Source organism: Chiloscyllium plagiosum, chromosome 20 (genome assembly GCF_004010195.1).
Source record: "Chiloscyllium plagiosum isolate BGI_BamShark_2017 chromosome 20, ASM401019v2, whole genome shotgun sequence".
Classification (NCBI taxonomy): domain Eukaryota; kingdom Metazoa; phylum Chordata; class Chondrichthyes; order Orectolobiformes; family Hemiscylliidae; genus Chiloscyllium; species Chiloscyllium plagiosum.
The window spans coordinates 220,860-241,544 of record NC_057729.1 but is presented as its reverse complement, the minus strand read 5'-3'; the positions used below and the strand labels follow the sequence as shown (position 1 = coordinate 241,544).

General features: G+C 43.8%; 1 protein-coding gene across 1 annotated transcript in view; it reads right to left on the bottom strand.

Moving 5' to 3' along the window:
- LOC122559893 (piezo-type mechanosensitive ion channel component 2-like) overlaps positions 1–20,685 on the bottom strand; it is a gene marked incomplete at its 5' end in the record, with an annotated part of 241,404 nt that overhangs the window by 36,960 nt on the left and 183,759 nt on the right. The window contains 4 exons of the mRNA XM_043710001.1: positions 1,694–1,841; positions 7,716–7,874; positions 8,679–8,893; positions 12,955–13,102. Coding sequence (XP_043565936.1) covers positions 1,694–1,841; positions 7,716–7,874; positions 8,679–8,893; positions 12,955–13,102 — 670 coding nt within the window. The remainder of the gene's footprint in view (positions 1–1,693; positions 1,842–7,715; positions 7,875–8,678; positions 8,894–12,954; positions 13,103–20,685) is intronic.

Here is a 20,685-nt window from a genome sequence, read left to right as displayed (position 1 = left end):
GGTGTGGACTTGTTGGGCCGAAGGGCCTGTTTCCACACTGTAAGTAATCTAATCTAATCTCCCAGCCCTTTTTACCTACTCTCTCTTCATGTCTTCAGCCTCCTCCTCACCGGACTGATCCATACCAGCCAACATTCCCATTCATTAGGGCTGGATCCAGCCTCCTTAACCCTGGGAAGAAACCCAGTGGAGACCAAAGAGAAAGGAAGGGGAATGAATAACTTTAAGCTAATGCACTTAGTGTGAGAGTGATGGCAATGGGTGAGCTGTTTGACATTCCCCCTCTGCAGTCCCTGGGCATAGAAATGAATCTGAAAATTGACTCAGAAATGGACAGAAACGGACTCTCGTGTCTTTGCTGTTGGAGTTCCCTTCACTTAATGAATGGGCTACAGGTGAACCTTGCTGACCTCCATGTCTGAATTCCTGATTCATTCCGGAGTTCTGCAAGTGCTGCAAAATCTAACCTGGTGACAGAGTCTGCATTATAGTTAAATTCTGTGACCCTGGGGCTGAGCTCAGTGGAGGATAAAACTGGACACTGTGGAAGATGATTGCTTGTCCTTAACTCATTGTTGGATCAAAATCAGACTTTGTGATTCTGGTACCGAGCTAAGAGATTGGGACTCAGAAAAGGATAAACACATATTTCTGGATGAAGACACTGGTCTGAAATAAGGGTACAGGGCCTAGTGGTATTATCAAGGAGAAAGTGAGGACTGCAGATGCTGGAGATCAGAGCTGAAAATGTGTTGCTGGAAAAGCGCAGCAGGTCAGGAAGAAGGGCTTATGCCCGAAACATCGATTCTCCTGCTCCTTGGATGCTGCCTGACCTGCTGTGCTTTTCCAGCAACACACTTTCAGCTCTGATCTCCAGCATCTGCAGTCCTCACTTTCTCCTGCCCTCTGAAATGGCCTATCAAGCCACTCAGTTGTACCAATTGCTACATAGTGTCTTCAGGGACAACTAGGTAATACATGCAAGCCAGCCAGTTTTGTCCACATCCAACAAATGAATTTAAAAAAAAACACGCTGCAGTATTAACGGATTAATCCACTTTCACTGTATTCAAAAGAATATTGTCTCTTTGACCCTTCATTCTTAGCAAAACAAAAGACTTCATTAAAGGCCTACAGACCTAATCAAAAGGCTCAGTGGGACAGATTATCAGCTTCGCAACTGGGCAGACAGCAGTACACAGTGTGGAATACAGTCAAACAAGAGAAGGAACATACTTCATCTTATTGTTTACCACTTGTTCCAGTTCTGATGGAAGTTCAACTTAATCAGGAATATAAAAAACTGTCCCTTTCCACTGACACTGCCCAACTTGCTGAGTGATCATTTTTATTTGATCCTCCCAGCATCAAGTTTGCTTTTCCGTGAATGTTAGATTGGTATCTAAGCCCTTACTGTCTGCAATGATCACTGTCTGTTTCAAGAGGAATGGAGATTGAGTGTTGGATCAATCACTGAGGAGAGGTTAGGGTGAAAATGTTTTCCAATCATCCTGTTTGGAGATGTAATCACACCCCTCTGAAGCAGGTGGGACTCCCGGTCTAGAGATATGGGCACTACCATTGCACTACAAAAGCCAAGAGATTAGACATTAAACCATTCTATCCCCAAATAAAGTGAGGCTACCTGAGCCTAGTGGAGTTTTCTTCGATTTACAGGTTACCTGTTGCTCACCTTCTCCGACTCGTTCCAGCATTTCAGGATGAAGATGTTAGCGTAAATGTCCTCCACACAAATCCAGCTGGAGATACTGAGTGTGGTGTCTGTCCATACCCAATCCATTACTGCCCTTAGCTCTGTCAGAAAAGGCACCAGACGGAACCTGAAACCATCCGACAAAGCTGATTAGTGGAGGGCAGTATTTTCAGTCAGGGTTCAGAGATGTTTAAGTGGGCCAGGTGTCCAGATGCTTAAGCATACAGAGACTGGCTTGTATAGCTTATACAACATGTAGCAGATGGAAATAATTGTTACTTGAGCAAAACCTTCATCTTAATCAAAGCACACATTTCTAAATCTCGATTCAAGCATAGCATCTGTAAATATCATTTCATGCTTCTGATGAAGATTGAGAAGACACCTACACATGACAATACTCTTTGACTGTGTGTGTGCGTGTATGTGTGCGTGCGAGAGATATATATAATATATATATATATATATATGAGAGAGAGAGAGAGAGAGATACTGAGACCATTCAGGAGAGGCCACAGTTGGATCCTTGCTGTGTTAGGTCATGTTGACAAAGTTGATGGTAGGGAGTCCGCTACAAATCGCTGGTGTATAAGGAAAGCTGTATCAGGCAGGGTTCCTGTCCTAAAGACTAGCTGTGACCCCCACCTTCTGTTGGTGGGTTCGAATCAGTGCCTGGCAGATACCAAGGGTGTTTATCGAGAGCTGGCAGATTAGTAAGTGCAACACAGGCAAAAAACCAGGGGAATAACACAAATGGGAACCATATTAACTATGGTAAGCTCTAAGGAAGAGTGAAAAGTAACAAGAGAAAAGCAAAGTGAGTATATGAAAAGAGTAGCTCAGATACAGGGAATCCAAAATAATCAAACATTCAAAAGGCACACAGTGGTAAAGGGACAGTAAGACAGGCCCTGGGACTGACTACAACTCAAAAAGGATATTCCTGCTGGGCGACAGAGGGCTGATCTCCTGAAGGAGTATTTTGTATCTGTCTCTATCTTCTTCACTACCTCCAGTCATTGAATTGACTGCCAATTTGAATCTCTACAGATTATAAACAACATGAATTTAATAAACTTTTATCAGTAAAGATGATGCTAACAAGATCATAGTGAAAGAGAAGCAACATTATTCCAGCACAAAGTTAACCACCCTAGTTGGACATGAAAGAAAATTATGAATAAAGAAAATTTGATGAGGAAAAGTCATGTTTCTTCAAAGTGAGTTTTTTTTTGATGACAGTAAATCTGTTGATGTTAGTGAATGTGGCTTTCCAGAAGATGTTTGGTTAAATGACAAATAAATGATAGTGGACGGCATGGTGGCACAGTGGTTAGCACTGCTGCATCACAGCGCCAGAGACCCGGGTTCAATTCCCGCCTCAGGCGACTGACTGTGTGGAGTTTGCATGTTCTCCCCGTGTCTGCGTGGGTTTCCTCCGGGTTCTCCGGTTTCCTCCCACAGTCCAAAGATATGCAGGTCAGGTGAATTGGCCATGCTAAATTGCCCGTAGTATTAGGGGTAAATGTAGGGGTATGGGTGGGTGGCGGTTCGGTGTGGATTTGTTGGGCCGAAAGGCCTGTTTCCACACTGTAATGTAATCTAAATCTAATAACAGGGGCTTGGGAGCAAAGTTGGAGTCAATAGAACAAAACGGTCAGTGGCAACATGGAGGCAAAGTTGGCTGAGTGGCAGGAAGGAGAGAGCCATAGGGACCTGTTGTTTTTGGACAAGAGGTAGGTACAACATAAATGTACAAGTATTGTGAGGAGGACTATGGTGGACTTCAAGAGGACATAGAGGCTGGGGGAATAGTGGGCACAGAGAAGTGTGAAAAGTGGCATTTACCCAGATGACCATTGCGGTACTTACATTTCTACCAGTCTGTAGCACTGGGTACAGGGGTGTTTGTAGTAGTTTACTGCCACCCATCGAAGAGGCATGGTTAGTAAGTTTACAGATGACATCAAAATTGGTGGTATAATGAACAGTGAAAAAGGTTATTTAAGATTACAAAGAGTTTGTGATTGATTGGGTCAATGGGCTGAGGAGTGGCAGATGGAATTTAGTTTGGATAAATGTGAGGAATTGCATTTTGGTAAAACAATAAAGGGCAGGACTTATACAATTACAAGTAGGGCCTTGGACAGTGTTTTCAAACAGAGACACCAAGAGATTCTAGTACATAATTCTGAAGACAGGCTGGTTAAGAAGGCATTCAGCATGCTTACCTCCATTGCTCAGACCTTTTGAGAACTGAAGTTGGGAAGCCATGTTGAGATTGTACAGGACGTTTAGATTGGATTAGATTCTCTACAGTGTCGAAACAGGCCCTTCGGCCCAACCAGTCCACACCGACCCTCCGAAGAGCAACCCACCCAGACCCATTCACCAACATTCACCCCTTCACCTAACACCATGGCAATTTAACATGGCCAATTCACCTGACCTGCACATCTTTGGACTGTGGGAGGAAACCGGAGTACCTGGAGGAAACCCACGCAGACACGGGGAGAACGTGCAAACTCCACACAGTCAGTCGCCTGAGTCGGGAATTGAACCCGGGTCTCTGGCACTGTGAGGCAGCAGTGCTGACCACTGTGCCACCGTGCCACCCTATTGGTGGGGTCCCTTCTGGTTAGGAAGGATATCTTTAAACTGGAGAGAGTTCAGAAAAGATCTAGCAGGTTGTCGCCGGGAATGAAAGGTTTGAGTTATAAGGAGAGGCAGGAAAGGCTGGCACTTTTTTCACTGGCGTGTAGGAGGTTGAAAATCTCCTAAAATCTTTGAGGTTTCCAAATCATGAGGGATGTAGATCAGGCGGATGGCAGGTGTCTTTTCCCTCCACTGGGGGATTTCAAGTCCAGGGGGCAGTGAGAGGAGAATGCTTTAAAAAGGACATGAGTGGCAATGTTTTACACACAGAGTGGTTTGTGGGTGGAATGAACTGCCAGAAGAAGTGGTGGGTGCAGCTACAGTCAAAATATTTAAAAGACATTTGGATAAGCACATGAAGAAGAAATGTTTGAAGGGATATGGGACAAGCGCAGGCAGGTGGGACTAGTTTTAGTGTGGAAATATGGTCGGCAGAGGAGAGGCTGTTTGACTCCATAATCCTCCCTTGACGAGGGCCTGTTGGTCAAGATTAGAGTGGTGCTGGAAATGCATAGCAGATCAAGCTGAGGAGTAGGAAAGTCGACACTTCAGGCAGGAGCCCTTCATCAGGAATGCTCCTGCCTGAAACATTGATTTTCCTGCTCCTCAGATGCTGCCTGACCAGCTGCGCTTTTTCAGCACCACTCTAATCTTGACTCTAATCTCCAGCATCTGCAGTCCTCACTTTCGCCTTGGGTCTGTTGGTGGTAGAGGATAAAGCACAGTGGAGTATCTACAGCAGAGACTGTTCTGATATAACAACTTGGTTAATTGCATGATAGCAATAATTACAACTATATTTGGTCAGGTATCCTTACTGGCACAGTTTGGAGCCTTCCAAAAGCTATGATGTTGGTTTTGGACTGGAATGGACAAGGTCAGATGTTTGTAACTGCAGTTTGTCTCTTATTGAGACACCACTTGGTGCAATTCAGTGTAAGCACCAAGATCCATCACAATCACGGTCCTGGTATTCACCCAGAACTTCACTCCCAACTTATCTTTTATAAATAAAAATATAAGTTTCTGGGGGAAAGGTCTGGGGAACACGACACCAGGTTATAGTCCAACAAGTTTATTTGAAATCACAAACTTTCGGAACACACTGCTCCTTCATCAGGTGAAGCGAAGCACACAAGCACAGAATTTATAAGCAGAGAGATCAAAAAAATTGTATAAAAGGTGTGAGTGGATCGTTGACAGGCTGGATAGCAAATCTCTGCAGGTGACCAAAAGTGTCAGACAGTATGAGTAAAGTGTCGACAGCTGACTAGCAAGTGAAAGGCTGACCTATAATCCAATTAATTGAGGCAGAGAGATAATTACAAACAAATTAAAAATAAGATGGTGCTGGAGACAAATCAAATGGCTGGAATAGCATGGTAAGTATAAGAGTTGCATGCCAAGGGTCTAACCAGAGTAATAAGTAATCCAAAACTGTACAAACTAATTAAGGTCGAGAGGCCAGAACAAGTTGTCAAGGTGATGGTGTCAAAACAGGACAGTAAGGAAGATTTTACAAATACAGAACAATATGGTGGAGTTACATGTAGTGTGACATGAATCCAAGCTCATGGCTGAGGCCACCTTCACAGATAAAGAAACAAAAACAGAGGTTGCTGGAAAAGATCAGCAGGTTGGTTTTCATGGAACGTGGCCATCAACTTCTGCTTGGTGATTCTGATTTGTTGTGCACCTTGGAGAACACTAGCCTGAAGACCATGTAGACACTACAACAATAGATGAATGGACACCGCACAACAATCACTAGACAGGGATGCTCCCTCCCAGTCGGGGAACTCTGCAGCGGTCAGGGACACTCAGCCTCTGATCTTCAGGTAAGCGTCCTCCAAGGTATACAACAACGCAGAAGCACCCAATCAAAACTGATAGCCAAGTTTATGCCTTTGCATTAGATGGTGCAGTCATATTGAGGAAAGAGTCATAAATGGTCACGTGGAAAAATCAACTTGAGCAATGAGAAGATGTCCTTTTTGTAAAAGCGAAGGGGTATTTGGATAGCTGCCCATAATTAACCAAGCTATCAGAATGCAAATGGTGATAGGTCACTAGAGTAGTAAATCAGAGACCTGCTCTAATGCTCTGGGGCTTAAAGCAGGAAGTGCTGGAGAAACTCAGCAGGTCTAGCCGCAGAGAGAAATGTCCTGGATTCTCTTCTTGAGTACTAGCATTCAAATCACAAGCTAATGGGATTTAAATTTAATGAATAATTCTGGAATTGAAAATTAATATCAGTAATGGTGATTATGAAACTATTACTAATATCCTTTAGGGAGAGAAATCTGCTGTCCTTACCCAGTCTGGCCTACATGTGACTTCAGACCTACAGCTGATTCTTAACTACCCTCTGACATAGCCAAGAGTCACTTAGGTCAAATGATGCCAACAAATGGGATTAGGTATAGTTCATCAAGTCTTAGAGATGTACAGCACGGAAACAAACCTTTCAGTCCAACTCGTCCATGCCAAGCAGATATCCTAAATTAATCTAGTCCGATTTGCTAGCACTTGGCCCATATCTCTCTAAACCCTTCCTATTAATGTACACATCTAGGTGCCTTTTAAATGTTGCAATTGTACCAGCCTCTACCACTTCCTCTGGCAGCTCATTCCATACACGCACCACCCTCTGCATGAAAAGACTGCCCCTTAGATGCCTTTTCAATCTTTCCTCTCTCACCTTAAACTTATGCCCTCTAGTTTTGGACTCCCCAACCCTGGGGAAAAGACCTTGTCTGTTTATCCTATCCATGCCCTTCATGATTTTACAAACCTGTATAAGGTCACCCCTCAGCTTCCGACGCTCCTGGGAAAACAGCCCCAACCTTTCCAGCCTCTCCCTCTCGCTCAAACACTCCAATCTCGGCAACATCCTTGCCTTTTCTGAACCCTTTCAAATTTCACAACATCTTTCCTATGGCAGGGAGACCAGAACTGAATGTAATATTCCAAAACTGACCTAACCAATTTCTGTGCAGCTGCAACATGACACTCCAACCTCTATCCATCAATAGGGGGTTTGGTGGCTTTCACTGGCATGGACACAATGGGCTGTAGAGCTTTTTTCTGTGCTATAGATCTCTATGACTCTATGCTGGCCTGTAGACAATGCCCACATCCTGTGAAAGAATAAATTATTAAAACAAAAAGTCCCAATTTCTGGTTGGCTGGTTGAGTTCACTAACCAATCTATCCCAAACACATGTTTGCTTTGCTTTGACAGTCTGCCTTTGCTTGGTTAAGATGGTTTCTTGTGCCAGCTAAAACCAGCCCCTCTTGCCTCTCTGCTTGCTTCATCTATACCACCGTGTAGAACTTTACTTACGCTTGAAAGAGGAAGAGGTTGATGTAGTTGTAGCTCTTAGTTAAGAAGTTGCCAAGCACTCTGTTGGGATAGCCACACTTGATCTGATATGCTGATAAACCGAAGTAAATGCATTTAACAAAGTACCAAAGCTGAGCGACTGGGTTTTGGTTAAACCTCCTGCAGTCAGAAATTACAACAACTATTAGAAAACAGAAAGCAGGTAGGAGTTATCACACATCATATACACTCAAAAAACCCCTTTCACAGGTTATTAATTTTTTTGTTAATCAAAACGTAGTTATCTCTGTAAATCACATCATTTCTCTTTTAGATTCTTGTTATATCACATTCATCAGTGTTGGCTGAAGGCAAGATCAAGAACTGCCTTCATCTTTGGATTCTTTTTAACATTGAATATGGAATAAACAACCTAAATTCTAAAATATATGCTATTTAGAAATGTATCAGGCTCTAAACTTACTGTTAGATGATTCCATAAACTCTACCACCCAATGCTAGTCAGGCTACTCCACATGCCTCTCTGCAAGTGTCTCTCACAATCACACAGTTAAACTTCAGATCTTCGCCCAACTCTCCAGATCTTTCTCCTTATCCCATCTCTTTAAATCCACCCATACTGTGCTATTTACATCACATAAGGAGCAGCACCATGACATCACCACGAGGTTGCTGCAGGGCCCTTTCACCCATTACTGAACAATCCCAGACCACCAGGAGATGGATGATCATCTCCTCGGCCTTCAGTCAATTGCAGTAAGACAGCCTCCAGCTCATGACTTCCATGCAGGCCCTACTTAGGCTGCCTGGGTCACATCCTAGCTGAGAGTTGTACTGTGGCTTAGGGCTGACTATTTCATGACAATCCTTTTACTATTCCATTCTTGGTAGGACATAAGTCCTTCTGGAATCTTACATTAAACATACACAAGAGAGTTAGTGTTTTGTAATGGACCACATTACCTTTCAGTCACCCCAGGGAGGATGAAGAACATCCAGAAATGGATCCCAAGCACCATGACAACCTGAAAGACAACCTTCCCCATGACGGTCTTCCTGAGGTAGAGAGCACGGTCAACCACCATGGTGGCAAACTGAACCAATACCATCACGAGGAACACTTGGGGCACCTGATCCTCTGAGAGGGATTCTGTGATGTCAGCCACAGCTGTGTGTCTCTGTGGAAGCAAAAGATGGCACAACGTAAGAAGAAACAGGAGGAGCAGTAGGCCATTTGACCCTTCAAACCTACCACGCCTTCCACCAAGACCATGGCTGATCAATCCAAGCCTCTTTTGTGACAGCTCATCATAGCTGTTAACACCCTGATATTGCAAATACCTAACTCCCTTCTCTTCAAACCCTTTCAGTGATCTAGCCTCCACAAGGCACTGGAATCGAGAATTCCAGACATTCACTACCTTCCAGGAGAAGAAATTCCTTCACTTCTCAGTTTTAAATGAATATCCCCTTGTTCAGTAGCTATCTCCCCTTGTTCGAGATTCCCTCACTCGTGAAAACATTTTCTTAACATCTACCCTGTCAAGCCTCTACAGAATCATGTATGGTTCAATAAGATCTACCTCCATTCTCCCAAACTCTAATGAATAAAGGCCTAACCTATTTAGCCATAGGTCAGCCCCTTTATCTGAGGAATCAGCCTTGTGAATCTCTTTTGAACAGCCTCCATTGCCAGTATATTCTTTGTAAATATGGGAGCATCAGGTGTGGCCTCTCCAACACCTTGTAGTGTTGTCACAAGACTTCTTTCTTTCTAAATTCCAAACCCACTGGCAATAAAGACCAAAAATTCCACTTACTGCCATAATTCCTTGCTGTACCTGCATGTTAACTACTTGTGTTTATTACACAGGAACACCCAGGCCACTTTGCGCTGCGCTTTTTTTGGATGTCTCCATTTAAATACTGTCTGCCTTTTGATTCTTCCTATCAAAGTATGAGACCTCACATTTTCCTACATGAAACTCTATCTGTTAAGCTTTTGCCCCCTCAACCAATCTATATCCCTTTGCAGATTCCTTACGTCCACATCACAATGTGCAATTTCACCTATTTTTGGACTGTCAACCAATTTGGGTATATGACACTGTGCTCCCTCCTCAGAAGTGGTTAATAAACATAGTAGCCAATTGAGGTCCCAGGACCGATCCTTATGTCACTCTTCTAGTTACATTTTTCTAGCCCGAAAAAGACCTAAAATCCTGACTCTTCTGTGTGTTAACCAATCCTCAGTCTATGCTAATACATTACTCTCTACCATGAGCTCGTTTCTTGTAAAATAACCTTTAACGTGGCATTTTATCAAATATACTAAATCTACTGCTTGCTCTTTAATCAATTTTGCTTGATTTATCCTCAAAGAAATGTAACAAATTTGTCAAATATGATTTCCATTTCTCAAAGCCATATTGACTCTGTTTAAACGTCTTGCGAGTTTGTCTGTAATAATAGACTTTAGCACTTTTCCAACGACAGATGTCAGGCTAACTTTCCCGCCTTCTATCACCCTCCCTTGGTCGCTGAAGAGTTTTCTGATCTGCTGGAACTCCCCCAGAATCCAAAGAGTTCTAGAATATTTCCACAAATGTCTCCAATATCTTTACAGCCACTTTGTTTGAATCCCTTGGATATAGACCATCAGGTCCTGAGGATATGTGCGCCCTGGTTCCAGCGTCAAATGCTTTATCACTCATGATAGAGACTGTAATAACAATTCTTACAATCATCCTGTTCTGCAGACAGCACAAAATTAGACTATCAGCTGGAGTATTCACTAGTTGTAGTTGTTAATAAGAAGGGCACTGGTGCCTGAGCACTGATGGTTCATGAATAAACTGGAGAAGGTGGAGGCCAATCACCATGCATTATGATTATCCAACTTGTTTCTGCTTTCTCCCCAAACTCTTCCATCCCTTTAGCCCTAAGAACTATATCAAACTCCTTCTTGAAAACATTCATTGTTTTGGCCCCATTTGTTTTCTGTGGCAGAGAATTCCACAGGCTTCCCACTCTCTGGGTGAAGAGATTTCTCCTCATCTCAGTCCGAAATGGCCTACCCTGTATCCTTAGATTATGACCATGATTCTGGACATCTTGGTCATGGGGAACATCCTTCTTGCTTTTAACCTTTCTAAACATTTTGAAAAATTTGATAGATTTCTATGAGGTCCCCCACCTCATTCTTCTAATGTCCAGTGAATATAGTCCTAATCAATCCAGTCTCTCTTCGTATGTCAGTCCTACCATCCCATGAATCAGTCTGGTAAGCCTTTGCTGCACACCCTCCATCACCAGAACATGCTTCCTCAGAACATGCTTTCATCGAGGGCCAAAGGGCCTATACTGCGCTGTATTCTTCTGTAAGGAGACCAAACCTGCACACAATATGCAAAGCCTCGTATAACTGCACTAAGACAATCCTGCTCCTATACTCAAACCCTTTCACTAAGAAGGCCAACATACCATTCACCTTCTTCACCCCCTGCTCCACCTGCATGCTTACTTTCAGTGTCTGGTGTACTCATTCCACTTCCCCCCCTTTCCCAATCGATCACCATTCAGGTAATAATTTACCTTCCAGTTCTTGCTTTCAAAGTGGATAACCTCACATTTATCCACATTATACTGCATCTGCTCACTCAGTCAACATGTCCAAATCTGAAGCATCTCTGCATCCTCCTCACAACTCAGCCCCCCCCCCAGCTTTGTGTCATCTGCATACTTGAAGATATTACATTTAGTTCCCTCATCTAAACCATTAATCTATATTGCAAATAGCTGGGGCCCTAGCACTGGTCCCTACAGCACCCCACTGGACACTGCCTACCATTCAGAAAAGGACTAATTGATTCCTACTCTGTTTCCTGCCTGCCAATTAGTTCTCTATCCATGTCAGCACACTACCCCCAATCCCATGCACTTTAATTCTACACACTAATGTTTTGTGTGAAACTTTACTGAAAGTCTTCAGAAAGTTCACATAAGCCACAAACACTGGCTCCCTCTTATCCTACATCTTCAAAGAATTCCAGTAGATTGGTCAAGCAAGATTTCCCTTTCGTAAATCCATGCTGACTTCATCCAATCCTGTCATTGCTTTCCAAGTGATGTTCCAGTACTGAGTGAAAAAATCTTTTCCCATGTCAATCCTAAATGACTTGCCCTGCACCCTGATTTTAAAATCTCCAACCATGGAAAATATGCTCCCTGCAGGTGAATCCTGTTAGAATTTTATATGATTAGATTAGATTAGATTACTTACAGTGTGGAAACAGGCCCTTCGGCCCAACAAGTCCACACCGCCCCGCCGAAGCGCAACCCACCCATACCCCCTACATTTACCCTTTACCTAACACTACGGGCAATTTAGCGTGGCCAATTCACCTGACCTGCACATCTTTGGACTGTGGGAGGAAACCGGAGTGCCTGGAGGAAACTCATACAGACACAGGGAGAATGTGCAAACTCCTCATAGACAGCTGTCTGTGGCTGGAATTGAACCCAGGTCCCTGGCATTGTGAAGCAGCAGTGCTAACCACTGAGCCACCATGCTACACCCCCGATCCGATCCCCTCACAGCCTTTTAAATTCCAGTAAGTACAGGCTAATTCAATCTCTCCTCATAGGACAGTCTTGCCATCCCGAGTGAATCTAGTGAATCTCTGCTGTCATCTCCCTGTGGTAAGTGTATCCTTTCTCAGGTAGGGAGACCAAAGCTACCCACAATTGCCCCGTGTGGTCTTACAAAGGTGCAGTATGCCTGCAGTAAGACATCACTACTTCTGAGTACAAAATTGTTTTAATTATTTTCTTTAAATGTTATTTAGTTGTTTTCTTATTCTTGTAATATTCAACACCAGCCAAGTGATGAACCAATCATTTATCCATCACATCTCTTACCAACATTGGAGAAGAATAAATAGCCATAAGCAATTGGAGCCAAGGTCAGGGTAAAGACTTTGGTTTTTCTGGTTCAGTTATTGTCATCTGTTCGTTTTTCATCATCAAGGTGATGAGAAGGAGCAGTTCATTTGTTGGAAGGACCGAAATGTCTTTGAATTAAAGGTCACTTTGGACCTTGGCTGGTTTGGTTGCCATGGTCCCATCCCTGGAATATGCTAAAATGCATTCCAAATACATCAATGCTGCCCCTCTGTGGGCATCAACAAAGCATTTAAACCTGAACCAATAAACTCTAATTGCAGAGTCCTACACTTACTCCAAATGCCCAATATCCAAAAATGGTGATGATGAAGTTAATGACGTCAATGAGAAACATTAATGCGTAGACATCACACACTGCATTATATTCAGGATGGATGATGTTGTAGAAGAATTCTTTAATGGGCAGGTAGATTTGAAGAGCTCTGTAGGACACAAGGAAACAAGACAATGCAATAAATGTTTTACATAAATGTTGACCATTTGAACAGAGATACATTCATGTCCACTTCATTTGCACCATTACGATGTGCAAAGACCAAAAATTACCTTAAATTCACAGCTCCAATTCTGGCTAAAATCAAAGAAAAAATCATGAAGGTCTCAACATTAATGACGAGGAGGAGCTCACAACCAATTGCTCAAAATGGGGATAAACTGTCCAGTTTTGAGTGAAAACATTTTAATGATCAGGCAGAGTAATGTCCAAAGTGGGAAACTGGATCATTGGAAACTTGAAGGATTAACTGGATTGATGATTGATAAACCCAGTGGACCAGATCAGCTGCTTCCCAGAGTGTGGGAGGAGGTGGGTTGAGAGATAATGGATGCGTTGGTAATTATCTTTCAGAAATCTACAGATTCTGGAAAAGTTCCTGCAGACTGGAAGTTAGCAAATATAACCCCCACTGCTTAACGAAGGAGGGAGAGGAAGAATGGAAAACTCAGAACTGTTAGTTTGACATCAGTATTAGGAAAAATGTTGGAATCGATTATAAAGCCTGTTTTGACGAGACTTTAAAAAAAATAGTAAAACGAGCACAGTCAGCATGAATTTATGAAAGAGGAAATACATTGACAAAATCTACTGGAGATATTTGAGAATGTTACCTTTATTATAGGTGAAGGAGAACCAGTGGTTGTGGGGAATTTGAATTTTCTGAAAGCTTTTTATAAGATCCCATCAGATTCAATAAACCAACAGCATAGGGGATTGAGAGAAATACATCAGTATGGATTGAGAATTGGTTAATGGACATGAAGCAGAAAATAGGATTAAATACAAACTGTTAGCGGGGGCTGGGTCAACAACTGTTCACAATCGATAGAAATTATTGTGATGTGGGGAGCAAATATAGTATTTCCAAATTAGCTAATGCAACCAAGCTAGGTGGGAATGATTTTGTGAGGAGGCTGAAAAGAGGTATCAAGCAGATTTGAAGGAAGGTTTAAAGGACTGGGCTAGAATATAATGAGTAAATATGAAGGCACTTTGGTGTCCTTGTTCACAACTTATGAATAGCTCGCATGCAGGTGCAGCAGGCAATTAGAAAGGCAACTATAGTGCTGGTACTCACTTGAGTCTGGATATGAACATTTCTTTCTGCAGTTGTGTCTAGCCTGCTGAGACCCCACCTGGAATACTGCATACAGTTTTTGTCTCCTTATCGAGAGAAGGACTCACTTGCCCCCAGGGGACATAATCTCAGGATAATGGATTACGACTGAGATGAGGACAATTTTCTTCTTTGATCTTTGAAATTCTCTAGCCAGAGGCTGTGGCAACGCAGATTTTGAACAGGTTCAAGACAGAGATGGGCAGGTTTCTGGAGACCAGTGTCCTCAGTGGCACTGAGGAGATGATCCATCTTGATATAATTGAACGGGTGAGCTGACTTGGCAAGATGAACAACTTGCTCCTCTTCCTATCTACCTAAATCTGCTGTCTGGATCTCACCACCTTGTGCAACATCCTGCCCCATGGGCCCAAGTACCTGTGGGTCAAGAATCACCTGTTCACTCACATAAGGATCTTTGGGAGGAACTAACAACTTGATGTAGACATCATCCTCAAATTAAAGGACAGCTCATGATATTGTCCTGTACCACACTGGCTTCTTCCAGAAGGCACCAATCTTTTTCACACCGTGATTTAAATAGCATTACCATCACCAAATCCCCAAGTGTCAATATCCTGAGAGTTCCCATTGTCCAGAAACTCAACTGGACTCACCACATAAACACTGCAAGAGCAGGTCAGAGGCTAGGAGCACTGCAGCAAAGTAACTCACCTGCTGACTCCTCAAAGCCTGTCCACCATCTACAAGGAATACTCCCTACTTGCCTGGATGGGTGCAGCTCCAGCAACACTCAAGAAACTCAACACCATCCAGGACAAAGCAACCCACCTGATTGGCACTACATCCACAAACTTTCATTTCTTCCACCACCGATGCTCAGTACCATCAGTGTGTACCAGCGACAAGATGCAATGGATAAATTCACCAAAGATCCTTAGATAGCACCTTCCAAATACACAAACATTTCATCTCGAAAGACAAAGATGGCAGATACAGGGGAGCACCACCCCTACATGGTCCCCTCTAAGTTACTGACCATCCTAATGTGAAAATATATCAGTATTCCTTCACTGTCAAAATCCTAGAATTCCCTCCCTAAAGGCATTGTGGGTCAACCTATATCATGGGGATTACAACGGTTCAAGAAGACAGTTCACCATCACCTTCTCAAGGGCAAAGTTGAAACTTTATTGCTGGAACAGCACAGCAGGTCAGGCAGCATCCAGGGAACAGGAGATTCGACGTTTCGGGCACAGGCCCTTCTTCAGGAATCAGGCCCTTATTCCTGAAGAAGGGCCTGTGCCCGAAACGTCGAATCTCCTGTTCCCTGGATGCTGCCTGACCTGCTGTGCTGTTCCAGCAATAAAGTTTCAACTTTGATCTCCAGCATCTGCAGACCTCACTTTCCCCCCCTTCTCAAGGGCAACTAGGGCTGGGCAATAAATGCTGGCCAGCAAATGATGCTCACATCCCAGGAGTGAATAAAAATATCTGCCTCTTCTGGGAACACATGCAGCTCTGTGAGCATTTACAGCGAATCTGTAACTTACTGTGAAATTAAGACTCACCTCTCACCTTTTAATTTCCATTATTCTTTTTCAGGAGCTCAGAATGGCCCAAATTCTAAACTCTCATGTTTCTACTAATTTTACAAACATCAAGCTTTTTAAAATTACCTGTGAAAATGATCAGATTTACTTTTATGCATCCATCCATCAGTCACCCAGGATTCTCAATTTTAACCTGTTTTTATTGATCTATAAAACCATGTTGCTCAGAATGCTGTTTAATTCAGTCACATTAGTAATCACTTTGAAAATTCAGGTTCAAAACTTCCATTTTTTTTACAACTATGAGCCAAGTCTTCCCTCAATTACGCCTTTCTTAATGTAATGATTCTTTACTACAGCAATCTCTGCAACTCAATCTTGCCAATACTTTGTATTTTCTAGTTGCATTTGTTTTTGATGACTTTGAGGTGATCTACAGATGAGCATATGGGGGTGGCTCAGTGGTTAGCACTGCTGCCTCACAGCACCAGGGTCCCAGGTTCAATTCCTGCCTTGGGCAACGGTCTGTGTGGAGTTTGCACGTTCTCCCCGTGTCTGCGGGGGTTTGCTCCAGTTTCCTCCCACAGTCCAAAGATGTACAGGTCAGGTGAATTGGCCATACTAAAATTGCCCGTAGTACATCAGTCAGAGAGAAATAGGTCTGGGTGGGTTATTCTTCGGAGGGTCGGTGTGGACTGGTTGGCCCGAAGGGCCTGTTTCCACACTGTAGGGAATCTAATCTAATATGAACAATGAGTAGGATTAAGCTCAGCTCCTCCAACCTGCTCCGCCACTCAATAAGATCAAAGCTGATCTGGTTGTGACCCTGAATCCACACTCCTGCCTGCCCCGATAATCTTCTGCCCCCTTCCTTACTCTCAAGGAAGGACAGCAGATACAGGCTGATTGATAATTTTAAATATAATTAATTGTCTTCATAACATGATTCCTTCTCTGTGCCCTGACACCACTTCATTAGTCTCCCTCCTGCACAACTGCACTGGTATGTCCCTCTCATCCAAACATTCTCCATCCTCCTCCGTCATCCCCCTCCACCTCTCGTCGGCCTGTTGCTCCATCACCATCATTTACTAAATTACTTCCAAGGGCATGTTACCCACTTCCCCCACCCCTGATAAAGAGTCGTCTTGTTTATAAACAGACTGCAAATAAATTGTAGCTGTTGTAAAACAATGGACTGGCTCAAACCGAGGTAAATACAATAGACAAATACAATGAAACACTTCATTGAAATCCAGTTCCATGTTGCTCAAGTGTTTTTTGGCGATGATGTAACAGAAAGCCCACTACCCGGTGTTCAGTGGTGTTTATTGTTTTGGCGGCAGTTGCAGCAGGGTGAGCGACAGCGAGGACCAGAGGCCTGATGGGAAGGGAAACCTAAAGGATAAAAGCTTATCTCGTGTATAGGTGGAGCGCACACTGAGCAGGAGCGGACACCGGACTGCTGGATAAGTGAGGCTTTATATGTGGGTGGTTGCTTTACCCGAAACACAACTCGGGTAGTGTCTCCCACCCGTCCTCCTCCACCTCTAACCAAGAGAAAGGTTCTGTATGCCAGATTGGTAAGGTGACTAGTATTTTTAAATAGTTTTTCAGTAGTCTCATTGGGAATTTAGAATAATGGGAATGGAGGTTAGAGCAGTTGAATGTTCCTCTTGCAGAATGTGGGAGGTAAGGATCACCACTAGTCTCTCTGCTGACTGCATCTGCTGGAAATGCACCCAACTCCAGCTCCTCGAAAACCGCATTGGGGAACTGGAGCTGGATGAACTTGGGATCATTCGGGAGGCGGAGGGGGTTATTGAGAGGAGTTACAGGGAGGTAGCCACACCTTGGGTACAAGAAAAAGGCAGATGGGTTACAGTCAGGGGACAGAAAGGGAACCAGCAGGCAGTGCAGGGACCCCCTGTGGCCATGCGCCTCAACAACAAGGAGACCGTTTTGGATACTGTTGGGGGGGATTAGAATTACCAGGGGTAAGCAATGGGGCACAGGGCTCTGGTACAGACTCTGTCCTTGTTGCTCAGAAGGGAAAGGGGAAGAGGAGCAGAGCATTAGTCATTGGGGACTCCATTGTTAGGGGGGCAGATTGGAGGTTCAGTGGGAACGAGAGACACTCACGGTTGGTGTGTTGCCTCCCAGGTGCCAGGGTTAGTGATGTCTGTGATCGTGTTTTCGGGATCCTTGCAGGGGAGCAGCCCCAAGTTGTGGTCCACATAGGCACCAACGACATAGGTAGGAAGAGAGATGGGGATCTAAGGCAAAATTTCAGGGAGCTAGGGTGAAAGGTTAGAGCTAGAACAAACAGAGTTGTTATCTCTGGTTTGTTGCCCGTGCCACGTGCAAGCAAGGTGAGGAATAGGGAGAGAGAGGAGTTGAACACGTGGCTACAGGGATGGTGCAGGGAGGAGGGTTTTGGATTCCTGGATAATTGGGGCTCATTCTGGGGTAGGTGGGACCAGCTTGAGAGTAGGGAGGTCCAAATAAGGTTTCAGGGTTGGAAGGGGGCACCCACAAGCAAGAAGTTGGTTTGAAGTGTGTCTACTTCATCATCAGGAGCATCCGGACTAAGGTGGGTGAGCTTGCAGCATGGGTTGGTACCTGGGACTTCGATGTTGTGGCCATTTCAGAGACATGGGTAGAGCAGGGACAGGAATGGTTGTTGCAGGTTCCAGGATTTAGATGTTTCAGTAAGAACAGGGAAGGTGGAAAAAGAGCGGGATGTGTGGCATTGTTAGTCAAAGACAGTATTGCGGTGGCAGAAAGGACATTTGAGGACTCATCCACTGAGGTAGTATGGGCTGAGGTTAGAAACAGGAAAGGAGAAGTCGCCCTGTTGGGAGTTTTCTATATACCTCCAAATAGTTCCAGAGATGTAGAGGAAAGGATAGCAAAGATGATTCTGGCTAGGAGCGAGAGTAATGGGGTAGTTGTTATGGGGGACTTTAACTTTCCAAATGTTGACTGGAAATACTACAGTTCAAGTACTTTAGATAAGTCAGTTTTTGTCCAATGTGTGCAGGAGAGTTTCCTGACATAGTATGTAGATAGGCCAACAAAGGGCGAGGCCACATTAAATTTAGTACTGGATAATGAACCCAGCTAGGTGTTAGATTTGGAGGTAGGTGAGCACTTTGGTGATAGTGACCACAATTCAGTTATGTTTACATTAGCGGTGGAAAGGGATAGGTATATACTGCAGGGCAAGAGTTATAGCTGGTGGAAAGTCAATTATGATACGATTAGGCAAGATTTAGGATGCATACCATGGGGAGAGAGTGCAGGGAATGGGCCCAATTGAAATGTGAAGCTTATTCAAGGAACAGCTACTGCGGGTCCTTGAAAAGTATGTCTCTGTCAGGCAGGGAGGAAGTGGTCAATTGAGGGAGCCATGATTTACTAAAGAAGTTGAATCTCTTATCAAGAGGAAGAAGAAGGTTTATGTTAGGATGAGATGTGATGGCTCAGTTAGGGCACTTGAAAGTTACAAGTTAGCCAGGAAAGACCTCAAGAGAGAGCTAAGAGCAAGGAGGGGATATGAGAAGTCATTGACGGATAGAATCAGAGAAAATCCCAAGGCTTTCTATAGGTACATCAGGAAAAATAGAACGACTAGGGTAAGATTAGGGCCAATCAAGGATAGTAGTGGGAAATTCTGCGTGGAGTCAGAGAAGATAGGGGAAGCGCTAAATGAATATTTTTTGTCAGTATTCACACTGGAAAAAGACAATGTTGTTGAGGAGAATACTGAGATACAGTTTATTAGACTAGACGGGATTGAGGTTCACAAGAAGGTGTTAGCAATTCTGGAAAGTGTGGAAATAGATAAATCCCCTGGGCCAGATGGGATTTATCCTAGGATTCTCTGGGAAGCCAGGGAGGAGATTGCAGAGCCTTTGGCTTTGATCTTTATGTTGTCATTGTCTACAAGAATAGTACCAGAAGACTGGAAGATAGCAAATGTTGCTCCCTTGTTCAAGGAGAGTAGAGACAACCCTAGTAATTATAGACCAGTGAGCCGTACTTCAGTTGTGGGTAAAGTGTTGGAAAAGGTTAGAAGAGATAGGATTTATAATCATCGGGAAAGGAATAATTTGATTAGGGATAGTCAATACAGTTTTGTGAAGGGCAGATCGTGCCTCACTAACCTTATTGAGTTTTTCGAGAAGGTGACAAAACAGGTGGATGAGGATAAAGCAGTTGATGTGGTGTATATGGATTTCAGTAAGGCATTTGATAAGGTTCCCCACGGTGGGCTATTGCACAAAATACGGAGTTTCGAAATTGAAGGTGGTTTAGCGGTTTGGATCATAAATTGGCTAGCTGGAAGATGACAGGGGATGGTGGTTGATGGGAAATATTCATCCTGGAGTTTAGTTACTAGTGGTGTACCACAAGGATCTGTTTTGGGGCCACTGCTCTTTGTCATTTTTATAAATGGCCTGAATAAGGGCATAGAAGGATGGGTTAGTAAATTTGCAGATGACACTAAGGTCGGTACAGTTGCGGATAGTTGTTGTGGTTCTGTTCGCCGAGCTGGGGATTTGTGTTGTAGACGTTTCGTCCCCTGTCTAGGTGACATCCTCAGTGCTTGGGAGCCTCCTGTGAAGCGCTTCTGTGATCTTTCCTCCGGCATTTGTAGTGGTTTGAATCTGCTGCTTCTGGTTGTCACTCATCCACAGATTGAATCAATAAGCACATCGACCTGGACCCAATATACCGACCACTGCAACGGACAGCTGGAACTGACAACCGGAAGCGGCAGAGACAAACCACTGAGGGGACGAAACGTCTGCAACACAAATTCCCAGCTCGGCGAACACAACCACAACAACGAGCACCCGAGCTACAAATCTT